The 27,405-nt window shown below is 57.1% G+C and overlaps 1 protein-coding gene across 5 annotated transcripts in view; it reads left to right on the top strand.

Moving 5' to 3' along the window:
* The window catches only part of B4GALNT4 (beta-1,4-N-acetyl-galactosaminyltransferase 4), a 120,472-nt gene that overhangs the window by 46,953 nt on the left and 46,114 nt on the right, over positions 1–27,405 (top strand). For all 5 annotated transcript variants that reach the window (XM_089778713.1, XM_089778712.1, XM_089778714.1 and 2 more), the window contains exon 2: positions 21,001–21,116. In XM_089778713.1, coding sequence (XP_089634839.1) covers positions 21,001–21,116 — 116 coding nt within the window. The remainder of the gene's footprint in view (positions 1–21,000; positions 21,117–27,405) is intronic.

Below are 27,405 nucleotides of genomic sequence, written 5' to 3'. Positions count from 1 at the left end.
GCCCCATTAATCAGAGACTATGACCATTTTTAGGAGGGAGCTCTGATGAGCCTTTTCAGCCCTTTAGCTTCAGACTTTGTGTCTAAGACCAGATCCAAATACAGACTCTAAAAGGCATGCCTCACTCAGCATGCTTTCATAGCAACTGCTGTCCCGGGATTTCAAAACCTTTTACGCACCCATTAGTGAGTTGCAGCACCTCTGTGGCATAGGGTGCATGGTCTCCATTGGGCACATGGGGAAACTGAGGCGGCAGCCAGTGACGTGACCTGCCCATGATCGCACCACAGGGCACGGGTTGGTGGAGCTGATATAGGCTACAGATCTTCCTTTCAGCCCTGTGCTTGAACCACGTACCGTCCTTTGGCCACGTCCGAGCCCTGTTCTCCTGCTCCTCCAACATTTTTCCAGCCTGTTTGATGTCTGCTGAGTTCTGTTTCACGGTGAGGATTGTGTTCTCCCTTTCTCAGCGTGCTTTGGCTGGCTAGACCCATTCCCCTTGTGATGTGGTATGTGCAATGCCTTGCAGAGCTTGTGCATAGACCAGCAGCAATCCTGGCCACTGCTCCATGAACGAGTTGGCTGCACTGTTACACTCTGCTTAGAACAGCTTTGCTGCAGTCACGCCAGTTAGCAAACTCCAGGGAGGCTGAACAGCTGCAGCAGGTGGCTCCTCCCCTCCCCCCCCCAACACCTCCCACTGTGCTTTGACCTGATGACAAGTGTTTCTTTGGCTGTACGTCCCGTGTCTCACCTCTTTGAGGGCTGGTCTAGTCTCCTCCTCAGGCAGCTGAAGCACCAAGGTGGTGCACGCGGCACAACACACTAAGAGGCTGTGCAACCCCAGTGCCGAGCCAGAAGCCAGCTAGACAATGACACCAGCAGAGAGCCAGCCCGCCCGCCGTGGGAAAGGAAGCTCGGCACAAAAGCGGCTTTGCTCAGCGCTGGGCTTTGGCTGGGGAGCCCTGCATGCGCTGTGCCTCACCGGATGGTGCAGGAAGCCCGTGGGCTAGAGCAAGTGCCATGGGCCTTTCAGGGAGCTGCTCTCCCTCTGCAGGGTTAAAAGGCACCCAGCACAGTGCGCCAGGGCTCCTGAGCAGCCCTGCTTCACCTGGAGTCATGAGCTGTGGTGAACAGGCAGGAGCCTGACTCCGCACCAAGGCTTGGTGGTGGCAAAGGCGTGTGTGTCAGAGCAGGCCTCCCAGATGTCCTCCAGCCAGGAGTGCCTAGGGCTTGTGAGGTTGCATCCAGTGGGGAAAGTAACATAAAATGTCTTATAGGTGCTGTCCTATTGCACCCCTGGGTCCCTGCCAGCTCTGCAATAGCTCCCTGCTGGCTTTTGCTGCAGCTCAGCCAGCTCTTACCAGAGCCGCGCACCGGGGCGCGCCCACTCACTTTCTTGAGCCCTTTAGCAGGGTTTAGTGCTGAGCTGGCACTTTGCAGCCATGCTGTAAGGGAGCGACAGGGCAGGCTCATTCCCCCCGTTCTGTGGTGGGCAGCAGGGGCGGACTGGCCCGGTGGGATACCAGGAATTTCCCGGTGGGCCGTCGTGTCCATCTGTGTCGGGCCGCTGTCGTCCCGCACTCTGAGCGGCTCTGCGTCCCAGCTGTATGCGGCACACAGAGCCTGACCCGCCGCTTGTGCTGAGTTCTGGACGGGACGCAGGAAAAGGGGGCGGGACTTGAGGGGCACACGGGGTGACGTCATGCGGAGCCTGCCTTTGTGATGGGTGGTGCCTTGCACCAAGGACCACAGCAATACTCAGGTTACTCCCTGTGCCCTTTCCTCAGGTCAACTGCACCTTACATCTCGCTCCAGAGGCAGTGCTGGGAGTCAGTCCTGCAGCAAACTACCTAACGCTCTATTCAGCGGGAAAAGGGAAGCGGGTTATTTATGTGGTTAAAGCAAGTACATACCTATATAAGCGATAACAGAATTGGCCAGGAATTAGAACCCTGCTGCTAACATCGATTGCCTTCCCTTTGCTGCCTGGGCACTGATTTGCTGGGGCCCTGCCTGGGTGGGGTTTGGGTAATTGCCAGCTCTCAGACAGTCTGTGGTGAGTGGGGATCTTGCCAGATTGGACAGTAGGAGCGGAGCACGGCAGGGAAGCAATGCATAGCAGGAATGTGCAACACTTCGGCCTGCGTCCCCTGAACTGCCTCTCTGCTTCCTGCTCCGGACAGCGGAGGCTAGTTTCAGAGGTGACCCCCCCCCCCCGGATGCATGTAGATGGGAGGTTGCTCATGGTGCCTTTGCTGGGGCAGAGCATTGGAGTCAGATGAGGAAGGGGAGGAAGGGGGTGGAAGAAACGGGTCCTCCCCAGCTTCTTTGAGCTCGTCCCAACAATCTGCTCCAGCCTGCAGTCTCTGTTCTGTGCTCACCCCTCACGTGTCTTGGCGCTTCCGCCCTGCGCTGTCGGCTCCCAGAAATGGTCACACCGTGGCCCTGTCCCGTGGATCTCTTCCTCTGGGCATGCTCATCTGGCCGGGGGGGGGGGGCATGAAGAGGGGCAGCCAGGCAGTTAGAGGGGAAGCCAGGCAGTGCTCTGGCGTGAGGTGGCGTGTGGTGTCAGGGCGGCGCTGGCGTGCTAGATGGAGCAAGGGACCCTGTGTGGATGCTGGCGGGCAGGGGATGTGGGTGGAATTGAGTTGCTGGGAGCCATCTCCCTGCTGTCTCCCTGGCTTCACAGATAATTACCCGGCAAGTTAACTTTGTCATTATGAATTCTCCCTTCTCGCCATTAACCCCGGACCCGTCCTCCAGCTGGCTTGCTGGGGAAGTGGCACATCTCCATCAGCGTGCTGCAGCGGGGCCCTGTGTTAAATGGAGCTGGGTCCGGGCAATGCTGAGGGTTTATTATCTTCCTGGGCAATGCGAGTCATTCACATGCTGACTCCCCCTCCTGCTCCATGGCTTTTCCTTCAGCACCCTGCCAGCCTCAAGGACATCTCGGCCCCTGTTGACTGAGATCAGAAGGGCAGATTAGGGAATAGGGAACAAATTCTTGCACGTGCACACACATGCTCCTGATTCCCTCTCCAGCTTTGCCAATACACTGACACCCTGTGCTGCAGCCCTTATGCTATTCCCAGGGCAGGACACTCACCCAGATCTGCCAGTGCACATGTTGCTCCTCTGCAGCCTCTGTTATCCGAGCCAGGACTCCCCATGCTACTGTGTGTTGTGGATCTTGTCCCTTTATAAATTGTTCAGAGAGGAACTGTTCAGGATGGAGGGTTGGGGGATGTGTGTGTGTGTATGTTTGGGGGGGCGGGGCTAAGAGCAGTGTGGCGTGGAAGCAAGCAATGGAAAATTCCTAATGAGATTTGTGAGTGTGTGGCACTGCCCCACTGTGGAAAGGGAGCATGTTTCCAGAAATGCACTTGTAATCCACACACCTAGGCTACGTCTACACTACGAGTTTTCTCTGCAAAAACTATGCTAATGATGGACTCATTTGCATGACTCGTGATCTCATTTGCATATTTCCTGCCGATCCATTTTTGCGCTAGGGGTTTTTGCGCAAAAACAAGCAGTGTGGACATTTTCTTTTTGTGCAAAGCCCTCTTTTTCCGCAAGACCGGTATACCTCTTTTTTTAGGGCATAAGGATCTTGCCTAAAAAGGGGTTTTTATGCAAAAAAAAACAACGTTTTTACGCAAAAAGAAAACTGCTTGTTTTTGCGCAAAAACCCAGAGTGCAAAAACGAGATTGGCAGAAAATATGCAAATGAGGTCACAACTCATGCAAATGAGTCCCTCATTAGCATATTTTTTGCCAAGAAAACTCATTGTGTAGACATAACCCTAGTGTTGTTCACTGTCCCATGCAGTGAAACCAAGACCGCAGCAACAGCTAAGACCAAGAGGCCTCTGCAGCAGGGGCTGGGAGCCAGCTGGCTTTTAGCTCAAAGAGTAGAGGCTCCTCTACTAAGCTCCAGAGGTCCCCGGTGCATGGTAGTGATTACACATAGTCCTTCAGCACGCTGCAGTGCTGCCTGCTCTCATTCTATTGTCGCGTCTGCTGCTGGTTGGTGTTTAAAGGCCCCACTCCTGGAGTGAAGGGATTCTGTGAGACTTGCAGCTTTTTACTTTTCCTATTTCTTGGAATGAGGTTCCTAGCCCACCTGGAGAAAAATGTCACAAGGTGAATGCCCACTTTGTTATTTTTAAGTGATCTGGGGTTTCTTTATGCCAGTCTCCTGATCTTTGGGGGTCCGATTCCTGAGCGGGGGGTACTTAGGGTGTCAGGGCTACGGCTGAAGAGAATCCTGAGACAGTTCTGTCCCTGCTACTATACGCAGGGTGGCTTGTCTCTCCTCCTGGAGCTGGCAGGCTGAGTAGAGGCTTTTCCTTGGCAGAATGTGAGGCCCAGAAGGAGGGAAGGGAGGTGTTGGGGGAGGGGGTCAGGAGTTTGCTTGTACCTCCTGGGGCTGGTTGTCTCTCTCGGATTGATGCCTGCTTTCAGTGGCTAGTCAGCGGCGTCCGGCTTGTGCTCAGAGGCACGTGTTAATACTCAGTCCTAGCACATTGCTGCTGGTCTATTAGGTGTTTGATTTTGGCTCATATTGTCCTTGACTTCCTGGCCAATATTTGAATGGATTAAGAACAAACCAGCTGGCAATGGTACAGAATAAATGGGTTTTCCCTCCGGTGGTGGCACTCGACCTGCTCTGGACACCTCTGAGTGCCCCTCTGCAGGGGCTCTCTGCACCCCCAGTTCCTGATGCTGTAGAGTGGGGCTTTAATTTGATCTGTGTGGCTCCTTGGTGTCACTTCAGTGCCACTGCAGGTTTGAACAGAGACCAAGGGACAGTGCATTAGGCGCCTGGGGTCAGCTGGGGACACCAGCTGATCCCTGACTCCGCAAGGCCCCTTTGAAGTGCTGCTCCAAACTGTTACATCCACATTGCAAGTGCATTCCTTCAGCAGTAAATCAAAAAAACAGAGCAATGGGTAATCCTCATTCTATGAGGAAGAAGCCTTTTTGCGAAAGAGCTCTTTCGGAAAAAGGCCTGTGTGGACATGGAAGAGGGGAGTTTTTTCGGAAGAAGAGGGAAGAGGAAAAAGCACAGGTGCCCTGGCGCCATTCTAGCTATAGAAATCACAGCTTATGTGCAAGAGAGCATCCAAGCGGTCTGGATGCTATCTTGTGAAAAAGTGCATAGCTTTTTCGATGCACTTTTGCAGTGTGGACTCTGTCTTGCACAAGAAGATCTCTTCCAAAAAAAGCTTCTTGCTCAAGAAGCCTGCAGTCTAGACGGAGCCTGGGGCACTGGGAGATGAAGGCTTCTGTGGAGGTGTCAGGGAGGGAGGGCTGCTGTTCATCAGAAGGACCTGCTGGTTTTGCTTCTGCTGAATGGTCCTGAGAGGGAGGGAGGGAGGGGGCAAGATGCTGCCTTCTTGCTTCCTGAAAAGAAGGCGAGCACCTAGAAAGAGCCTCCAAGGAGAGCGAGCCTTGGATGGGCAGGGGAACCCGTCAGCCAGCCACCTGACATGGCCAGTGGGCTCCCACAGGGCTGGTGGAGGAGATGGCAGTCACCAAAGTGTGGGGGAGCCAGCAGGCCCTGCAGCCCATTCTCAGCCAGACGTGATCTCAGCCACAGTAGAACAGACTTGGCAGCGCCAGTACAATTCATCTTCGGGCGCGGGGGGCCGAGAGCCAGGGCCCTGGCCCTCCCCTGGCTTTCCTAGTCAGCTGAGACTGACCCACTCCCAGGTCCTGGTCCCAGCCCCTGCAGCCAGGCCGCTCCCCGTCTTTGTCCTACTTCCCCTTGGGCACAAAGTGTCACCTGGTCACACCCCGTTCCCAGCTCAGGTTACAATCAGCCATTGTGTTGTGCAAGAGGCTCTCGCACCAGAATTCCCATTCACCGTCCCATGGGAGCCGTGCCCAGGGAAGTTGAGACACACACACAGGATAACTGTAGGACAGTAATCATGCATCCTAAGAAGGTGAATACAACCCCCACTTCCTCCCATCGGCCATGGGGCCTGGGGTGCTTTGCCATTGGTGAACCCCAGCTCGGGCAAGGCAGGGCTCCCTCCCACAGGCTGGGCAAGGTGCGTGGGCTCCCGGGTGAAGTTGGCCAGTGTGCCTGGCTTGTGGTGGGGAGCAAGGCCCCCGATGAGGCTGGTGGAGGTGAGGGGTAGAGGGGGCACTTCTCCGGCAGCAGTAGTGGGGGTGTCTGGTCTCTTTGTTTGGGGTGTTTTATATCCCATCCTGCTCCGTGTCTGCATCGTCTCCCTATGCCAGTTGCCAGCATCAGAAGCCTGCGAGGGGAACGGGATGCTGCCAGGCTCTCTGCTGTGGTGAGCCCAAGGCCTGTTAGTTCCTCCACCAGCAATGCCCTGCCTAAGAGTGGCACAGGCTGGGTTCCTAATGGTGCCTGACAGGGCCGACCCACCCCTGCCTATCTCATTACCCAGCGCCTAACCTGGGGAAAGGAGCCGCCACAGCTGCCAGTCACGGGGCCATGGCAGCCGGGTGCCGCATGTGGGTGACTCCCCTGGAGCTGCACCAGCAAGACAATTACTGTCCCATGCAGCCGGCCTGGCCAGCCTCCGGGCCCTGGCTGTGTCCCTAGGAAAGCACAGCGCCAGTGCCAGCTCCATGCAGGGTGGTGTCACCAGGACCTGGGAGGCAGGAACTCTTGAGTTTGAAGCACCTCCCCCCCCCCCCGGAACTTTTTCTTCTCTTGACCTTGGTCAAGTCACCCAGCCTCTGGGCCTGGAATCAGGGATGATACGTGTTACAGGACAGGAAGGCAACTGTGGGTCTCTGAGATCCAGGAGAGAGCTCGGGAGCGAGCCTGACTTGGCCTCTTCACCCCACCCAGGGCTGGGAGCTGAGCAAGCAACCTACTGGCAGGGCAGCAGAGAGCCCGTGGCGCTAACCCGCCTGGATTGTTCCCACCACCTCTTGCACGGTGCTTAGTGCAAACTGGCCTCCGCTAGCTACCCCCGTCACCAGGGACTGCTATCTCCGGGCAATAGCCGCCTGAGTTCGGGGGGGGAGGGGGCGTTTTTCTGGCTAATCACTCTCTAGGAAGGCCGAGGGTGGGGAGGAAAGTCACTGCCCCACAGGGAGTGAGCAGAGAGCAGGAGACTTTGTGAGTCACTGCCTAATAGTTCCAGCTGACAAGGCCCCTTGTGCTCGCAGAGCAGCTAACACCCGCAAGATCTGAATCGCTGCCTGTGCCCCTCGCGTTCCCCCCCCAGCTCCCGCTGCTCTGTGGATCCATTGATCATCCCTCTCCTCCCCCCCCCCCGAGTGAAAGGTGGCGTAGATTTAAAAGGAAGGGACAGCGGTGGGGGGCGGGGAGGAGGGAGGGCGGCTGGAAGGGTGGGGAGAGCTGCCAAGCAAGAGAAAAGCGATGGGATTGTCAGCGCTGGCATACGACCGCGTGCAGAATAAGGGGACTGTAGAAGTTAATTTCCTGTTCCTGAGATGCGGTGTGGCTGATATTTCTGCTTCCATCTCCTAGGAGACGCCAGGGGCTGCTCTGCCTCTAGAATACTAATGGGAGCAGGGCTGGGCGCTGGCGGGGAGGCAGGGGCTGCTGAGAACAGCATGGAAGCTTTAGAACGGGGATGGGGGGGACTTGGTGCCACTGAGGCATTCCCCCCCATCCCCCGCCCTTATGTTGTCTCAGCAAACACCCGCCTGGGGAGAGCATCTGTCCCTTCACCACCCAGCAGCTCCCCCCAGCGCCTGCCTCTGAATGTAAGGCCGTGCCAGCAACCAGGCCAGCAATCCCAGCAGGGCTGCATTTGCACTGAGCGTGGGCTCCCCTCTCTTGATTTTCTCACTGGTAGCAGGTGACAGCCGGGAGCCTCCAGGGTTTGTTTGAGACTCACATTTCAAGTGCCGTTGAGGTGCCATGAAAACACCTGCTGCGAGTGGCGCCCGTCCCGGCGGGACCTGAGTGCTTACCAGGGCTCTGAGTGAGCCCTACCCTGGTCTCAGCGGGAGAGACCCCCCCCCGCCACCGTCCTCCCCTGCCACTGGGAAGGGCCTGGCATTCTCAGGGATGTTCGCATGAAGCCGTCTCCTGTGAGGCTGGGGAGTCGGGTTGGGGCTGAGGATACCAGCGCGGCATGTGGACATGGTGCTCTGTGCGGGGTGATGAGCCTATGGGGCTAATGCACTTCAGTGCGGAGACCCAGAGCAGGCCCGTCCTAGGAGTGGCAGAGAAAGGAAGAGAAGCTGGCATGGGGATCTCTCCCCCACCCTCCTTCCCTGCCCAAGAATGATCACCAACCACACCAGCACCCCTCCCCCCATGCCACCCCCTGCCACATCCAAATCACAGCACCAGCTCCCACTGTGTTGGCCGAGGGGCGGGGAGGGAATCTGTCTTGGAACAGATCTGGGAGGCTCCTACTGGGACAGGAGATGGCAGGGGGAGAGGAGGGGAGGGGGTACCTTTCTATGCAGTGCCCGGTGCGTTTTGTCAGGCTTGCAAAGAAGCACACAGCAGCCCTGTGGGAAGAAGGAAGCTAATTGCCCCAGGGTGTTGGCATTGCTGCTGGAGCCCCTGTGGGCTGGGAGCCAGCGAGTGGCAAATTCCAATCCCAACATTGTCGCTGCCTTACTATGTCTATGGGACACTTCCCCCTTCCGTGTCTGAGGTGGGGAAGAGGCTCTGCCTTCCTCCCACGCCGTTTTTGCTGAGCTGAAGACCCTTCCTGGCCCACAGTCCGATGGCACCACCCCTCTCTGGAGTGCAGATGCTGGGCTGAGCACTTCAATAAGGTTGGGATTGCCCGGCCTCCACATCAGCATCAGTGCCTGGTGGAGTCGCCAGATGGTTTCAACAAAAATACTGGACATGCTTGACATGACATCACAATCCACATTGCATCTTATTTAGAAAATACCGGGCATTTCTATTTTCTCATTTCTATTTTCTCAATTTGTTTCCTGAACAGAAAGCTCAAATACTGGACTGTCCGGTTCAAAACCGGGCACCTGGCAACCATAGGCGTGTGCAGCACATTTCATTAGGGTGCGCACCCAAAGAATTTTTTTAAATGTACTCTTTGACCCCCATTAGCCACACCTCTGACCCCTATTAGCCATGTCTCTGGAGGTAAACTTTCAGGGCAATATGGACACATGACCAGAAATAAAAGGTATCATGTGACCCCCCCCAAAGACTTTTCCCACCATCCTCTTACCAATAGGGATTAGTTTGGCCCTCACCAAACCCCCCTCATGCAACTATCCTGCAATTGCATTAACCCAATGTGTGTGACATTAACGCGGGGTGGAGGGGGGGGTGGAGAGGCTGGGGGAAGTGTTCCCACTAAGAGTTTCCTCCCACGAGCACAATAAATTTTGTGTTGTGCACCAGTACTGAGTTTGTGGCTTGTTTGGATGTGCCACTGTGGCACCCAAGTTATTAATAAATATCTTATGAACCTCTACCTTTCCCCTCTGCTGCTCTGTCTCCTCCGCTTGCTCCATCAGCTCCCCTGGTGCCTGCTGCCCCCCAACCCCTCACCCACCTCTGCTGTCCTGACTCCTGCCCTTCTCACTGCCCTCAGCCTTCCTGAGACCTGCCCCCCTCCACCAGCCCTTCTCTCCCCACCTGTGCCCACTCCTCCAGTAGCCCCACTCTGATCACGTGAGCTACACCTCTTCTAACACCTCCCTCTACACACCTGCCCTGCCTCTCTCCTCTGGTGCTGGTCCTTCCCCTGAAGGTGTCTGCCCTTCTGCTTCACCCCCAGAATCCCCTGGCACCTGCACCTTCCCTTACCCCTGCACCCTCCTGGTGCCTCCCCCTTCCCTTACTGCCCTTGCCCCCTTTGCCTTCTTTTTCCTTGATGCCCACCCCCTCACCACCCTCTGCCCCCATTCCCCTCATGCCCCTCCATCCCTGCCTTCCTCATGCCCACCCCTTCTTTCAAGCCTTCTCCCAGCACCTCTCCTTCTCCCCTCTAGCCCCCAAAGTCCTTCCCCTCTCCTCTCCTAGAATCATCCTGTCCCCTCCTCTCACTGACACCTTCCCTCCTGCCCTTTTCCTCATTGTCTCCACTTGGCGTTTGTGTCTCTCCTACACCCTGTCCCTTGGTGCCTTCCCCTTTCTTCTCCTGACCTGCCCTGCTCCCCTCAGCACAAGCCCCTTCCTCTCTGACCCTTACCCCCTATTTTTCCCTCCTCTTCCAGCAGCCACCAACTGGTCTGTAACAGAGTTCTAGGGTCACCCTAAATGTCACCTTTCTGGTGCTCCCCCTACTCTGTCTGTCTTAGGTTTCTCAGCCCCCTTTTGGGCCACACACCCTCACCCCGCAGTCTCTGGTTCCCAAAGTTCCGGCAGTCCCCATCACTTCGTGCCTGCACCCGTCCGACTGATAGGGTTGCCAGGTAGACCCTCCCCCAAAAAACCAGACACACTTGATCTTGGGCGGGGGGAGGGAGGAGGAAGAGGGACTGGCTAGGGGGCAGGGACTGGCTAGGGACCAGGGGGAAGAAGGGATGGGAAGCAGCTCGGGGGGGGGGGCAGCCATGCTGCCCCCTCCCCTGATCCCCTCCCCTTCCCTTCCCTTCCCGAGGCCAGCCGCACTGCCCGCGGCCCCCTCCCCGAGGCCAGCTGCGCTTTCCTCGACCTCCTCCCCTTCCCTCCCCGAGGCCAGCCACGCTGCCCCCGACCCCCTCCCCTCCCCGAGGCAAGCCATGCTGCCCCCAACCCCCTCCCCTCCCCGAGGCAAGCCGCACTGACCCTGACCCCCTCCCCTCCCCGAGGCCAGCCGCGCTTTCCTCGACCCCCTCCCCTTCCCTCCGAGGCCAGCCACACTGCCCCCTCCCCCCTCCCCTCCCGTCCCCTCCCCAAGGCCAGCTGTGCTGCCCCCGACCCCCTCCCCTCCCCTGGGCCAGCTGCGCTGCCCCTGACCCGATCCCCAGCCTAGGGCACCCCCCCCTCACCTTCCCACCCGGGGTTTAAACTCACCTCGCTTGAGGAGTCGGCCGGGTGATGTTGCCGGGCAGCCCTGCCACCTCTTTCTCTGGGGTCTTAAGACCTGCTGGTTTTGGCCATGCATGTGCGGCAAACACAGCGCGGCGTCCGTTCCCCAGAGCACTGAAGCGGCGCTCCTTTGCTCACGCCCCCTTTGAAACATTAGGGTATGCCTGGGCACACCTGGCACACCCCGTGCGCACGTTTATGCTGGCAACCCTTGTGCCGGGGATCTTGAACAACTTGCAGAGCCAGGCCAGCTTCCCCTCCCACCGGCGCTGTCAAGCAAACCTCAAACGGCACAGCAGCAGGGCCCAGGTGGCATTCCTGGGACTGTCTTCAAGTGTGTGTGTGTGGGGGGGGGGGGCGGGTATGAGCTCCTCAGGAATTTCACCACCCCCTGTTTAAGGATTAGAAACTTAAACATGGCTGAAACTGTGAAAGGAAAGGCAACCAGCCCCCTCCTCATTGTCATCTCCTTCCTTGCCACTGCCTTACTCACAGTAAATGATCCCAGAGCAGATCCTGCCTGAAAGCCCTGTGGCTTCCGCGCTGGGTGTGGTCTCGGCACGCCTCCAAATTCAGGAGAAATGTCATGAGCAGACCCACGAGTCCTGTGTAGTTTTGTTGATCATCCTAAGGTCCTCCGCAAATTCGGTTGCCCTGATAAGTTTGTCAATATTATTACATTTTTAAGAACATAAGAACGGCCGTACTGGGTCAGACCATAGGTCCATCTAGCCCAGTAGCCTGTCTGCCAACAGTGGCCAGCACCAGGTGCCCCAGAGGGGGTGGACCGAAGACAATCATCGAGCGATTTGTCTTGTGCCATCCCTCTCCAGCCTCTGACAGAGCCAGGGACACCATTTCTATAACCTGGCTAATAGCCTTTTATGGACCTAACCTCCATGAAATTATCTAGCTTCTCTTTAAACTCTGTTATAGTCCTAGCCTTCACAGCCTCCTCTGGCAAGGAGTTCCACAGGTTGCCTACGGGCTGTGTGAAGAAGACTTTCTTTTATTAGTTTTAAATGCACGTTTTATTTTTCTTTGCAAGTATGCAGGTTCATGTTCGCCAAAACTGCTTCTCAGCTCCCTTTGTTGTTGCCCGTGGAGTAAAGTGAGGCTGTGTTCCCGTTCCATTATTTAGTATTGTCTTTGCAGCTGTCTTCATACATGCATTCAGAGATGTCGACTGTGGCATTTGTATGCGGTGCTGTCTGAATGGAGGTGTCTGGAATCTTCATTGCCTGCCTGTGAAGACAAAAGCTCTGAAGGCAATTAGTCAGGAGTGGCTGACAATCGTGCTGTACTGGCTCATCGTGGAAGGGACATTTTTGGACCCTGACTGCTTTGTACATGCAGCAAAATCTTCAGCCTGCAGTACATAGACGTCATGGTCCAGCTTTGAGGTACCACTCAAGGTTTTGCTGCCTTGGCAGTGTCATTTCAAAACATGCAGTGATTGGCGGTGACATGGTGAAATGCACTGGAGCTGCCAGTGAAGCCTTTAGAGAAATCTCCATGTCATCTCTGTAGTGAACATAGTGTCACACTGCAGATAAAATAGGCATTTGCCACGTCGGCATTGACACCCAACTCCGCTACGGCTGTGAGAGGTGGGCGACGTATCAGTGCCACTCAGAATGGAATGGCCCAATCCCACCGACCGTGTCTGCAGTGGATAATGGGAATTCAATGGCAAGGTTTGGTTCCAGATGCCGAGGTCCTTGAGTAATATCACAGGCAGAGCAGCTTCCATGGTGCGAGCACAGTGTGCTTTTTAGGGCTGAGGGTGGATTGCCGAAGGCCAGCTGTTATGAAGAACTGCAGAGCACTAGAAGAAAATGTTACAAGGACACTTTCAAGACCAACCGCCTATTTTGCAGCATTAACCTCCACACCTGGGAGCCCTTAGCCCGGGACGCTGGCTGGAAAGGCTTTGAGAACTGGTGCCTTGCTGCAGTCAAGGACAGCTGACCATTGGTTTCGCTTGTGGAGCTTGCAGATGAGGGTTTGCGGGTCCGAAACGCGCCTTTGGGTCTCATCTCCTGGCTCACAGTAACGGACTGTTGAACTTGACAGGAGACGGCTTCGGCATGCGGCAGAGAAAAGCCCATGGCAGCCAATTAACTGGGGGCTTCTTGGTCCGGCCAGCAGACATGGCCTGGGAAGGGTGGGCCTGCACCTCCTTGCTCTCCTCTCCAGGGCCAAAGCAGGTTGCAGCTGCATTGTCCCCCAGCTCCCCGGGGCCAGGGCAGGCTACAGCTGCATTGTCCCCCAGCTCCCCGGGGCCAGGGCAGGCTACAGCTGCATTGTCCCCCAGCTCCCCGGGGCCAGGGCAGGCTACAACTGCATTGTCCCCCAGCTCCCCGGGGCCAGGGCAGGCTACAACTGCATTGCCCCCTGGCTCCCCAGGACCAGGGCAGGCTGCAGCCACACCATCCACTGGCTCTCTGGAGCTCCAGAGCCAGGAACAGCTGGGGATGCACTATCCTAGACTGGGGATGCTATCCTGGAGCAAGGGGTGGGGTTGGGCAGTGTCTAGCAGCAGCCACAGTGGTGGGGGGCTGGGCATTGGTGGGTGGGGCTGGGGGAGTTTGCCTTCCCTAGCCATGAGGACACCCTGGAGCGTAGCATGGACTCCGGCTTTGTGTTGGCCATCACGGCTTTTAAGCACCCATCTCGGATGGTTCCTTCTACGCAAAAACACCCAGGCCGTTTCACAATTGGTTCTGCCCCTTCTGCTGTGTGAAAGCAAACGCCTCATGCCCCTGTGGCGCGTGATCCCTCGCTCCCTCCTGCTAGTGACCCTGGTTCGCTTCCAGATCTTCTTGTTGGTTGGAAAGGCTCTGAGGTGTCAGTTTCACGGGTTGGGCGGATGGCGGGTACATTAGTGAACAGCTAATCCATTTTCAAAATCCCTAGGATGTTATTCTTGGGAAGCAGATTATTTTAATGCTGTAAGTAGAGACTTTTATCAAACCTCCCTTGGCTCAGCCGGGCAGAAGGATCAGTGTCAACTCTGGAGGGAAATGCCTAGCTCGGGAGTGTTATTATGCCGCGCTGTAACAGAGCAGTTTGAGAGCTCTGCTGTCGGGGGATGCTCCCGCAACTTGGACACCTGCCTCGGGGCTCCTTTAAGAGCCTCTCACTTATTTCTTCTCAGCCTGCTCAGAAGCTCTCCACTCCAGCTGGAGTCAGGGCTTGTTTTGCCACTCAGGAACAAGTTACAAAGCAGCATTGACTTGAGGTTTACGTGGCCGGGGCCAAGTTTGCCTTGCACTGCTGCTCACCTCAGTGCAGAGTGGGTGCGGTTTAGTAGTGTGCACTTATGTCTCACATTCTTTGTGCTGGGTGAATGGCTGCACAGGGCCCAGGGAACCAAGGAATCAAACCTTTTATGTCCCTGATCTTGAAAGGGGGCAAGGCCCGGGTGTTTAGCCATTACTTCTTCCAGCTTCGTATTGCCTCTCTGACCCTGGAGCCCCGGAGACGGCTCCTCTTTGCTCCCTGCCTGGCAGAGAGGAATCGGAGGCTGCAGGTGAAGTGACTTGGCCGAGGTCACATTCGTAGCAGAGTTGAGCCTAGAACCCAAGAGTCCTGCCTACGGGCTGACCGCTAGACACACATCTGGCATGGGGTTCTCCCTGTCTAGTGGGTTGGAGCTCAGCCCCACCTGGGCACGGTGAGAGGAGGGACGATGGGCAGCTTTTGCATTCCTGTGTCAAGCCTGAACCTGGAGGCTTTAGTGGGAGTGTGGGGGCTTGGCTGGGCTTTGGGTGTGAATGAGGGGAGGGCAGCTCTGGCAGGGGGAGCTGACAGCTCAGAGAGCGTCTCTGCTGTTGTGGGGCCAGGATCGGCAGCCCTTTCCAGGCTGCTGGAAGGCCACGTCTACACTACAGCCATTTTTGTGCAAAAACCCATGGAGCGTTCACACCTCAAGCGTGTTTTTGTTCAAGAAAATCTACAGGTAATCGACAGAACGAAGGGCTTTTTGCAGGGTAGATAACCTTCTACGAGGCATAACTCCTTTTTGCGCTACAGCTCTTGCGCAGAAAGGTGTGCGTGGACGCATTGCAGGGGTTTCTTGTGCAGAAAGAGCCTATCCAAAAAAGCCCGGTTGCTCTGACGGGCCGTTCTGCGAATGGCCGTCAGAGCTTTCTTGGGCAAGAGCGTCCATGCAGCGAGGACACTCTCTTGCACAAAAGCACGTCGCAAAAGAGTTTTGCCCAAAAGCCCTGCAGTGTCGACATAGCTAGAGTGAGCGAGAGCTGTACTGACAGAGTCCTCCCCCAGGAGTTCTCGCTGAAGTCCTTCCCTCCTGCCAGTGTGGTGAATGGGGCTCCTGCTGAGAGCTCTCTCCTGACAACAGGCAATTACAGAGCCCTGCTGGTGGCTGCTGCCCTGTTCACTCTCCTCCAGACCCTGCCTCTGCCTCTATGGTACTTGCATGTCCTGGGGAGAGTTGCCTAGGACCAGGGAGGGCCTGAGACCCATCTGCATTGGATCCAAATGTCTCCATAAGCCCCCTGGGGGTCTGGATCCAGGGACCCATCTCTACTGGGACCCATGGATCCCATAGGACCGTCCCCACCAGGCTCAGCTCCTACAGAGGATCACTTAGCCTCCCAGTGGAGCGGGGCATGCTGGGAAATCAAGCATTCTCCCCGCAGGCTGTGCCGGGCAGAGTTGGGGGTGGGACGAGCTGCTGCAGCAGGGCCGGATATAGGGCAGGGCGAGCGGGGCGGCTGCCCCGGGCCCCGCGCTTCAAGAAACCCCGCGCATGCGCCGTGTCAAAGGGGGGGTCCCGTGAAATTGTGCTGCCCTGGGCCCCACGAAATCCTCATCCGCCCCTGTGCTGCAGGGCGGGTGGCCACGGTGTGTTGAGGGCCCTGTCTGGACGCTGGGCGTGGGAGCTGTTTTAGGAGGTCTGGTCTGGATGGGAAGGAAGTGGAGCCCCAGGGGATCCCGCAGGTCCCCTCTAGCCCCAAGCCGGATGGGCAGTTTTCTCTTCCTTTCGCTCCTCGCGGTAAGGGGAGGGGGAATTTCAGGGCCTGGGCTGCACCTTCCTCTCCGTAGGTTCCGCTGCGCTTCGTGCGCCACCTGCTCCGGGGGAGCCTGCAAGCAGGCAGCTTCCACCCAAACCGCTCACCTGCTGCAGCTCCTCATGCTGCCAGGGCTGCCTGCCCCCCAGGGGCTAGAGACACCTGCCCTGGAAAGGGCACCCGGGCTGCAGGCCTCTCGGGTCCAAAGAATGCAGCACGAGCGAGACAGGCCAGGGCCTCCCCACTCCCCGTCCTGGGAGAGAGGCAGGTCTGAAGGGGGTTGGGTGAAGCTGCGATTGTCGCACTCGACCTGTGACCAGGGCCTGAGAGCCAGCGGCAGCAGTTGCCCGCTCAGGAGGTTGCTTGCACCCAGGCGACAGGTGGGCCAGTCGAGGGCTGTATCAGAACGCCCAAGGCCCAGCCCTGCACTCCTGCAGCTCCCCTGAGGGCATCAAGGGGGATCTGGCTGTGGGCGTGGGGGGCATAGGATGTGGCAAAGCCAGGGGCTGCTGGGGGAATCTGCTGCGCGCCTCACTGGGGACAGAAACAGGACTGTTTTAGAAAAGGTGCTGTCCTCTCTGTGCTGTGGAGTGGGGGGGAAGTGGTCAGCTGGGTGCATGGAGGGCCCCTCTGCCTCATCTCTGGGGCTGGGTGCTCAGCCACAGCCAGGAGCCTGCAGTTGAGTCCTGCTGTGATGTCAGGGCTCCGGGCTGGGCGGCCTTAGGAGTAATTAAAGCTGATGCTGATGAGCTGCTGCAAGTGGGTGAGCAGAGGTGTGAGGCAGGAGCCCAGAGCGGTGCCCCTTTGCTCCCCACTTTCTCCCGCCAGTACCAGGACCAGCACCACTGTCTGCAAGGCACATGCCTCCTGGGACCAGGGCAACCCCTCCTGCTACTGCCCTCCTCCAGCCATGTGCCCAACCCCCAGGACACCTGCCCTCTGCCCCATGCAGCCCGGCCCTGGAGTGTCTTCATCAGCTGTGCTAGCTCCATCCTGGCAGCACCGCTCCCTGCCATCACCTGGTCCCTCTGACGTAAGGCAGGACATCCCGAGTGCCAGGGGGCTGCTTCTCCAAAGCCGGGCCACAGCAGGTAACAGCAACTGAAAGCTGTTCAGTGGGGTCTGAGTGTTGCCACCTGTCCTGGATTCTGCCCCCACGTGCCCAGCCCACAAGTTGAAAAAGCCAGGGCAGCTGAGTTAAACTGCTGCTGCAAACCTGCAAAAACGACGCGGAGTCCTGTGGCACCTTATAGACTAACAGATTTATTGGGGCATAAGCTTTTGTGGGCAAAGACCCACTTTGTCTGATACATGTCAGATGCTGCAAACCTGGTTAGTAGTCTGAGGAAGTGTTTGTGGTAGCAGTTGTGCTCAGACCTCGCCCATGTAGAGTAGCAGAGACACAGCGGCTTGGATCCAAAAATAATCCCAGAACTTTTGCCAAGTTCCCTGGGCCGCAAGACCACATCCTGATTCCTGGCCCAACCCAGCCTGATATGTATCCTGGTCTCATCTAACTTAATTGGCAACTTGCACTCAGGAGAGGCCCACCTCCGAAATAGCAGGGCGGGATGGGGGGGCGGGCAGCTGGCAGAGCTGTGGGTGTAATAGGGGAGGTTCTGGGGGGCACTGCTGAGAATGTCAGTTCAGGGCACATTGCGTAGAGACGGGTACTACAGCCCAAGACTGGGGTCCTTCACCATAAGGCACACCAAGCCAGTCACAAAGAGCACTGCTGTTTGCTACACTAGCTAACAAGAAACCATACACGCAATCCCCCCTCAACACTTCAGTTTTCCTGTGCCACCACCAGTACCATGCCTCATACAGAGAGAGGTTATGAAAACGGATCTCACCAAATGAAAAAGGTCTTCTGATCCCAAAGGACCAGCCACATTCTTAGGTCAATTTATAACTTCGCTCTCACCCAAAAAGCATGTTGTTGCCAGTCCTTGAGAATCTAAAATGTAAAATCTCAGAGGTGTAGCCATATTAGTCTGTAACTTTTAAAAACAACAAGTAGTTCAGTGGCACCTTAGAGTCTTATAAAAGTATATAGGATCATAAGCTTTTGTGGGAAAAGCCCACTTCATCACATGATGCTCATGGTACAATATACTTTTGTTAGTCTCTTAAGGTCCCACAGGACGACTCATTGTTTTTAAACTTTAAATGTTTATTTATAAAAAGAAAGAAAGGGTGAGAGGTAAAATAGTAAAAGGAATCAGATTGCATATACCAGCTGCAAAGTGCTTGGGGGCAGGCTATTAGCAGAGAGGGAAGCAAACTACTGGTTTAAGTCAAGCCTCTAGAGTACATTTCCTTAGGATGGGTCATCAGAGGTGAGAAGCAGGATTGAAGACAAATGGAGGGATTTCAGGGCCTTTCTATGTTCTCAGCCATGTGGAAGGAAACCCATTGTTCTCGCTGTGTAACAGTATGCCCCAAGGTGGAGTTTGGAGTGGTGTGAGCAAGTCACCTGTCTGTGCATGACTCAGGTCTTTACAGGTAGACACAATAGCTCACATTCCAGACTGAAGGTTTACAGGGAAGTCCATTCAGTGTCCTTGGTGCCTCCCATACTTCCTTGTTCATTGAATGTTTCTTGATAGGCCAGTCCACCTGACATCAGACATGCGGGCGAGCTACTTGGTGGGTGTTGCTCCAGCAGCTAACATTTGAAGTACAGACGCACAGCTAATGCTCAGGTCTCCAAGTACAAACATGATACACGCACACACGTAGCCCAACCATAACCAGCGAACCATCAGCTTTGCGTAGACATCTCACTTGGCCCACTTCGTACATGAAGCAGTGGTCGCAACAGTGATCAGTAAAGACACATCACAATCCAATAACATCACAATGAGGTGGGGAGGTACCAGGCTACAGCTGGGGTGTGTGGGCGAGGCTGGGGTTGGGACAGCCGGGGGCTGCAGGTCAGGCAGGGGCACTCGGTAATGTAGGCAAGGGAAGGCACAGTCTTTCCAAAATAGCCTACGCGACCAACTGCCTTAGGCTGGGGCCGCGGCGCAGCAGCCTGGCTCTGTCCGGCCACTGGGGAAAGTAGCCCAGCTCAGCAGCCCGGCTGCTTGGGAGCAATGAGCTGCGGCACAGCAGGCCAGCTTCCCCCGGCAACTGGGAAAGGATCGAGCCATTGCGCAGCAGCCCAGTTTCCCTCAGCCACCAAGGACCACAGCACAGCAGCTGCAACTCTCCACATGGCCAGGAAGCCTTAAGTCGAAAGGGGCGGAGCCTCAGATGGAAGGGGGCGGGGCTGGGGCTTGCCATCCCCAGCTGGCCTTTCATGGGTGCATGGGCAGAGCTGGGAGGGGCCAGAGCTGGGATAGTCAGCTGGGTGAGGGTGGGGCTGGGATAGCTGGGGGGTCCAGATGAGGTGTGGGATGCACAGGCAAATCTGGGTGGGGGTTGGGCGGGGCTGCAGGTCAGGCCTGGGGTGCATGGGAAGACCTAGGTGCAGGACCCAGGCGATGCTACAGATCCAGGTTGAAGCAGCCCTGGGGCTCACACAGCACTTCCCTCTGCTGCTGGTTCGTGCCCCACTGTGGGCTCCTTCTGGCCAGCGAGGCACATGGCATCTGCCAGTCGCACGGGGGAGCTGGGGTGGGTGAGTGCGGTGGGGCGTCTCCAGTGCCGGTGCCTCTTGCCGAGCAGGTAGAGGACGGTCTCTCAGAAGGCTGCGGCTGGACAGTGAAGGACACCACATGGCATTGGATCCTGGGGGCAGGGTCCCGCTGGGCAGCACTGCCACTGGTGCCCACGGTGCTCATAGAGGGCACGAGCTGTGCGGCTCCCTCGCGGGCAGGCCGGGTTGCATTGGAGTGGTTAAAGGTTCAGAGCGAGGAGCATGGAACATCTCCCATGTGAGGGGAGAGCAGCAGCTACGAGGGTCCCGTTGATGCAGAGTTGGGATTCTGTTTCCCAGGGCGTGGCACTTCCCTGCTGCGTTTCCTCGTGGCCCTGCTCACCCTGTTTGCGAGATCCCTTTGTCGCTCTTCACAGCCTGCTTTGGACTTCACTACCTCGCGTAGTTTTGTATCCTCTGCAGGTTTTGTCACCTCACCGTTTACCCCTTTTTTCCCAGATTGTTAATGAATCGTTAAAGAGCACTGGTCCCAGGACAAACCCAGGCGGGATGGCGGGTGGGAGGAGATTGACTCCTACCCTCTGTTTCCTGTCTTTTAACCAGTGACTGACCCACAAGGCCCTTCCCTTGTATCCTCAGGGCTTTCCAGCTCCTTCAGGCCCCTGCGCCTACCTGGCAACCCAATTTCTCTGAGCTATTTGGCCACCCCGCGTCCTAGGCCCTACCCCGGGCGTGCAAGGAGCCCGGCTCCACAGGGGGCGGAGTGGGATTCAGTTATTTGTATTGCAGGAGCCCCTAAGAGTGCTCCATCGCTGGGCACTGGCCAGACCCACCGTGCAAGGATGAGCCCTGCCCTGTTAGACTCTGGTTTGGGAGAGTGTCCCATGTAACGCCACATACTCCGCTGTCCTCCAGCGCTGAATGCCCCCAAAGCTGGGATTTGGCTGCTCCTCCGTGGCTGAGTCTGATACACCCTCAGCAAGGCAGCTTGGTTGCCACTAGCGATACAGGCTCTGTTGTTTGAATCTCGGTGCCTACAAGTAACCCTTCCCTAGCTCTCTGAAGCTGGGGGGACTCCCAGGCACTCGCGCCCCTGAGGCTCAGATTTGGGCGTTTCCCATCCGGGACCCAAGTCTGAAAATGTTGGCCAGGTCTTTTCTGTGGCGCTGGCAGGAGAGAACAGACTGGCCCTGGCTGTGAGCGGGGCTGCGGCCTGGGCCCCTGGGACACACAGGTAGTGGTGCTGATCGCTGAGCTCCGAGGCGCTGCACCGACCCTTCCCATGCCCCGGGGTTGGCGGGTGGGCGGCAGCTCTCCAGCTGCGGTGCTGCCGTCTCATGCGCCCCCCCCCACCCCGGCATCTGTTTTGTTGTTTGCAGATGGCGAGAGGCTGGGCGAGGTGACAGATGCTGGCAGGCGCGGGGCCGGGGCCCGGGCATCAGCGCAGCAGAGAAAGGCCGAGGACTCCAGCGAGAGCCGGGAGGATGAGCAGATGGTAATTGCTGGCTGGCCTGTCCCCTCTCTCTGGCAGATGGGAAATGAGCTCTAGGCTCCGGCTCTGGGCTCCAGGCACGTGGGGGGGTGGAGCTGTGTGCGTGCCAGGGGCGGGGCCAGTGAGCTAACACTAGGCCCCTCCCCCAGCTCAGAACCTGGGGTCTCCCTGCAGGGCTTCCTGCCGCTGCCCCTTGAGCTGGGCTGCGAAGGGGTCTCCCCATTGATGCTGCCCTGACACAGAGGGCACCCTGAGGGAGGCAGGGGTCCTGATGGGAAGGCCATGGAAGGAGTTAGGATAACCGTGGTGGGAAGTACACGGCAGGACTCCTTCGGGCAGTGGCTCTCAGCCTTTCCGGACTCCCGTCCCCCTCTGAGGAGGCTGGTTTGGCCTGTGTACCTCACTTAAAAGCTGCTTGATGACCAAATCAGACACAGACACACAGTGGCGGCAGCGCCGCACGCGGGTACTGCATCGTGCACTTTCTTATGCTTGCCATGGAATCGTATAGATAGTAGCCCAGTGTCTGTGAGTCTGTAACACTGACGTACATGGCCACACCCCCTGGCTGTGTATGTCAGCGCCCCACCCCGCTTCCTCATCCTCCGTGGCGGCTCGGCCAAGCGCTACACCACTCAGCTGGGCCGTGGCGGGGGAGCAGGCGGCGGCAAGCGGCCATTTGGGGTCTGTGCTCCCAGGCTGAGCGCCATGGCGGGAGGGGAAGGGGCTGGGGTGGTGACTCCACAGTGGGAGGTCGATGGGAGCAAACAATCCCATCAACTTCCCTTCCTCCTCACAAATTGAGGGCGCCCTCAGCGTTTGATTTAGCGGGTCCTTACTAGACCTGCTTAATCAAATGCCAGAAGATTGATCTCCAGCGCAGTAAGTATAGATGTGGCCTGAGTTGCTGTACTCCCAGGAAGACCCCAGCATACCCCTGGGTACACCTGCCCCAGTTGAGAACCACTGCCCAAGGGGCTTGTGCTGCTGGAAACCAGGAAGGGGTATGAGAGCTGGCCTGTACGGCTTCGTCCCTGTGGCGAGCTCCTGCAGGCATGTGTGGGGATCCTGGATCAGAACACCTCTGGCGTGTCCGTGGGTCCCATGGGGTGCCCCCTTGGCGAGCACATAGGCAAGAGGCGTGGGGCAGCCCCGTCTCAGCGTCGCCCTGTTGAGAAGCACAGAGTAGGGGTAGAATGCTGCTCGGCCGGATGGAGCCCGGGAACCCAGCCGCCCCTGAAGATAACACTAGGTGGGGAGCAGGCAGGGGACTGTGGCCGGAGTGTGTGTCTCCCAGTGGCATCACCACTCTGAAAGACGTGCGGGAGGGCCTGCCCAGTGGACGGAGCACAGCTGGTCTCTGCTGGTTGAACTGGACATGGCCCTGCTCCCGCTGGGGTCTGTGGGCTGAGAGCCCGGCTGTGGGCTGGGCACAGCGAGCTGCTTCTGCCATTGCAGCCCCTCAGGGGCTGGAGGAAGAGCTGGCAGGGCACTTGGGTGCTTGGCTTGCGGACAGAGGCATGGTAGCACCCAGGGGATGCTCTGTGCCCTGATTGCTGACTGGCTGCTCCCTCATGCCCCCTCCCTGATCCTCGGGGGGGGGGCTCTCCCTGCACCCCTGCTCCCCACAGGCACCCTTGCTTCTGCCTGTGGGCCATGTGCCGTACAGGGCCCCTCGCCCACGGTGGCCTGGGTAGTACAAGGAGCACGTTGGATCTGGCTCACTCTGCCAGGACTGCGCTGTCAGGGCTTGCGCAGGCTGTACGGGAGCCTGGTAGAGGGAAAGCTCATATTTCACCGCCTGCCGGCGATAGTTCATTTCCCCTCACTGTGATAACGGTGACACTGACAGATCGCTGCCCCTTTCCGCAGGCATTGGCAGCCACAGAATGCAAGGGGGACAGAAACGGTTCTGGAATGGAAATCACATGGCAGCATTTAGCACAGGGTGTGGACCGTCTGGCCTGCCACATGCAGAGAGCTGTGCTAATGGAGCCCTGGCCCAGGCCAGTAGCTGCGGCCAGGGGTCCCTGTAAACTGAGCACTTGCGCAGCCACTCAGGAAAGATTCAAATGCCGCCCAGCTGATTAGCAAAGCGCCCACAGCCATCAGCATGGGTTTCTACTGGTGGTACATACCTGCTCATGCCTCGCTACACACAACAAAATTTATTCTCCACATGGCTGAAAAAAAATTACAGGGAACACTGGCTGCAGCCCCCCAGCTTATTGAAGACTCTGTGGGGAGGACTGGAGAAAGTAAAGGACCATTTACATCCCAGCCCAATTCCAGGTGGTTTAGATACCAGGGCCAACCTCACCTTCCTCTAGGCTGGAGCTATTTCTTCCTGGCCAAGCTGCTGCCCTGAGGCATGAGGGTTGGGAGCTCTTGAAATACTGACATGGTGCGAAAATCCAGCCTGCCCTTCGCACACCTTTCACCTGAGGCTGCAAAAGTGTCTGGCGAAATGATCAGTAGCATCCACTCCGGCACACCCCGAGAAGCAGACGCAGTGAGAGATGGGCACGGCGTGCACGTCAGCCAGGGAGCTCGGAATAGACCCCAGGCCTGTGGGCACCCAGCTCCCTGCAGTGTCTACTGGACAAACTAACCCTATGCTGGTTGTTACTGAGCCGTTTCCAAGCCATCAACCCTGCCTTGCTGCAAAGAGTCCCTTGCTTGGCGTGGTCTATCCCAGCTATTTCACTTCTCCCTGCCCTTCATCCTTTGCACCCTGAACAGCCCTGCTGCCTCCGTTGCCTCCTGCCTGCCCCCTCCTCCCTTGCTCTCAAGCCCTGCCGCATCTGCTCCCCTCCTGTGCTGCTCAGAGAGGAGGAACCAGCCCTGATAGCCTGCGCAACGTGCTGGCGTTGGGTGATCTCAGGCCACGGTAGCAGCTTCGGCGCCCTTCTCTGTTCTGTGCTTGCTGGCGGGGGCAGCGCCCCGGGGCACTAATGGATCATCTCTGCCGGGGTGGGGCGGAGCGATGCCGGAACCGAGCATTTGGCCTCTCGGTGGTTTTGTCCCCAGCCTCGTTTTGGGGATGTCACTGGAACAAAGGCCGCTGTTAAGTGGGACCCAGCCAGCAGCTCCCGGAAGTTGCTTCCCATCTGAAAGAGCCCGTGTGTGCTGGCAGCCACAGGCATCTGGCCTGGCTCCCCACCCTTCCCTCCAGCCACTGAGAGCAGGGCTCCTCCATGCCTCCCCCCATGCAGCCGGGAGCATCTCCAGCCTGTCACCTGAGCATCCCATGCCACTTTGCAGGCCCTGCAGAGCTAGCCCGGCTGGACCCAGTGGGAGGCAGGAGAGGACTGTGATCCGGCGGCGACGTGAGGGTGCAGCTCTCCCAGGCAGCCAGGGGTTCTCCCTGCTTTGATCTCAACTAGACACGCCCCTTTGAGAAGCAGGATTTGCACCATTCCAGCCATTGGGTCCCTGCTCCGGTGCCCCGCTAGGCTCAGTGGCTGTTTTCACTGGTGGAGCTAAGACTTGCTCCAAGTGGAGCTTTGCTGGCTGGGGCTATGAGGGGGGATCCTGTCGGTGCTGGGGTTTGCCTCAAGAAAGCTGCCCCATTGGCCGGCATGGGGGCAAAGCCCCATTGCCTGTCCGCTCTCGTCTCCTCCGTTCCGTGCTGGCGGCTCCATGAGCGAGGCCGGGAAGGGCATCCCGCAGCTCAGCAGAGCTGTGCCCCGTCTGAGCATTACAGGCCCCTTCTTCCTGCCCCCAGCGCTGGGAACAAACGGGAGAATTATCCCGCAAGGCAAGCCAGCAGGGGCCTGCTCAGGGCAGCCTCTGAATTGCTGCCTCTGTCAGTGCAGGGCGGGGAGAAGTTCACTGGCTGGAAAGGAAAACAGCCTTGGCTGCCATAGCGCCCTGGATCCAAAGCAAAGCAATGGGGCTAAAAAGCCCCAGCCATGGAAAACTGGAGCCCAGGGTGGTTTAAACTCAGTAGCATTAATTACAGAGGCTGTCGTCCACAGACAGCTCCTTATAGCTGGGGCAGGGCAGGGCTGCCAGCACCCAGCCCCTCCTCCGATAGAGCTCCCGCCTCCCCCCGCTCTCCCTAGCCATGGCAGGGAGCCACCTTGGCTCCGCACTGCTGCGGAACAGAGACGCTTTTATCTGCCACCGCTCGGCTGCCCTGGAGGCGGGGGCTGGAGAGTGGGGAGAGCCATTTTGGGGGGTTTCCCGAGCGTGTGCTGCTAACAAGAGCCAGCTGCACACGAGGCCGCAATGAAATTGCAAGACAAAGGCTCATTAGACATGGGCCGTTGTCAGTGCGTCCTCCCCCTTTGATGTGTGCCAATCCAGCGCTGGTCCCACATGGATCCTGCCCATCAGCCCCTCCCCCCAAGGGCCCACACCAAGGGGTAGGGGGCTCTGAGCAAGTGGCACTGAGGTGCTCTCACCAGCCACGGGGGCCTTAGCAAGTCCCCCAGACATTGGCATGAAAGTGCCACTGAGTTTTGGAACTGGCACTGGTACCGGCTGCTCCCTCCCTCTCCCTGCACTGACACCTTCAGAGCCCTTCCCCACACCCACCCCAACCACAGCGCATCTTCTAAAGGCCACTCTAGAATTCGGGCTAAACTTTCCATGGGAGCAGAAGAAATTCTTCCTTTCCAACAATCAAAGCCTAATTATGCTGCCTGTCTAATCGTGTTTTCAGAGGGCATCGTTCCCCTCCTCCAGGGCTTTAATTAGTTCGTTTAGACAAAGTTTGCTAATTACTTCCATAGTGCCATGCATCCTAATAGGCTCCTCTTTGTTTACAGCATTTATCTGCCACCTCCGGTCGCCGCGTGCTCCACTCAGATGTGCAATGTACTTGTCACCCTCCGTGCTGGCCTCAGCCATGGCCTTCCCTGAGTCTCTGGGGGGGCTGCCTTTTTGTGTGGTCCCATCAGCCTTCATGTCCCGGTGCACTTAGGGGCCTTTGGCTCGCTGTACCCCAGCAGCAGGGTCCGGAGAGGCAGGCTGGCCTTGGGAGATCAGACTCCTTGGCTACATCTACACTGGCAGGATTTTCCGAAAATGCTTTTAACGGAAAAGTTTTCCGTTAAAAGCATTTTTGGAAAAATCGCGTCTAGATTGGCAGGATGCTTTTCCGCAAAAGCACTTTTTGCAGAAAAGCGTCCGTGGCCAATCTAGACGCGGTTTTCCACAAAAAAGCCTCGATCGCCATTTTCGCAATTGGGGCTTTTTTGCGGAAAACAGAACTATGCTGTCTACACTGGCACTTTTGCCCGAATGGGAGCAGCATAGTATTTCCAGAAAAGCACTGATGATTTTACAGGAGATCGTCAGTGCTTTTCTGGAAATTCAAGTGGACAGTGTAGACAGATGGCAAGTTTTTCCGCAAAATCAGATGATTTTGCGGAAAAACTTACCAGTCTAGACACAGCCCCCTGTGTGTCCAGAGCTAGTCACTGCATTTGCCATCTGTAAAATGGGGATGAATGGGTAGGTCTGGCTAGTTCTTGTCCTTACCATGCTGTGTATAGGGCCTACCGTGATGGGCCACGAAGGGCACATCTACAAATAACTGGAGATGGTTAATTCTAGTAGCAATTGGAGGCTCCGTAGCAGGATTCAGCTGTGCCAGGCGCTACATAGATGTGGGCTAGACTGGGACCTTGCCTCTCTCAGGGTATGTCTACACTAGCCCCCTAGTTCGAACTAGGGTGGCTAATGTAGGTATTCAAACTTGCAAATGAAGCCCAGGATTTAAATATCCCGGGCTTCATTTGCATGTTCCCAGGTGGGTGCCATTTTTAAATCCCCTTAGTTCGAACTGACTGCCCGCGGCTTTACGTGGCAGTCAGAAATTAATCCGAACTAAGTCCTTAGTTCGGATTAACTGTTACTCCTCCTGCAATGAGGTGTGCCAGGGCACCACTGCCAGGCTGCGAAATGACCAACATCTGCATGGGTTTATCTCCATAAGGAGCAGGTGGGCTAAGGCCTGGCATGCGGGGCTGGGAGCTGGGAGAGGCAAACTATCAGACGGATGCAGCCACTGACTCTCTCGGGGCATGTCCATACTAGGAAATGATTTCAAAGTAACCTATTTTGAAATAACAGCTCCTGAAATAACTGTTTCGAAATAGCACGTCCACGCCACGGGGAAGCCTCAAAATGAGTCCAAGGCAGGCTCCCCCTATGTGGGCACGCTGCCTCGCCATAGAGCCCCAGGAAGCACTGGGGAGTGATTACTTTCAGTGACTCTGGGGAGGAGCTATTTCAAAATAGCAGCAGTGGAGCATCCACAGACCCGCTATTTCAAAATAAG

This window comes from Pelodiscus sinensis, chromosome 5 (genome assembly GCF_052426305.1).
Source record: "Pelodiscus sinensis isolate ZL-2025 chromosome 5, ASM5242630v1, whole genome shotgun sequence".
Lineage (NCBI taxonomy): Eukaryota > Metazoa > Chordata > Testudines > Trionychidae > Pelodiscus > Pelodiscus sinensis.
Note: the sequence above shows the minus strand (reverse complement) of the source record. Positions and strands in the feature narration are given on the sequence as shown.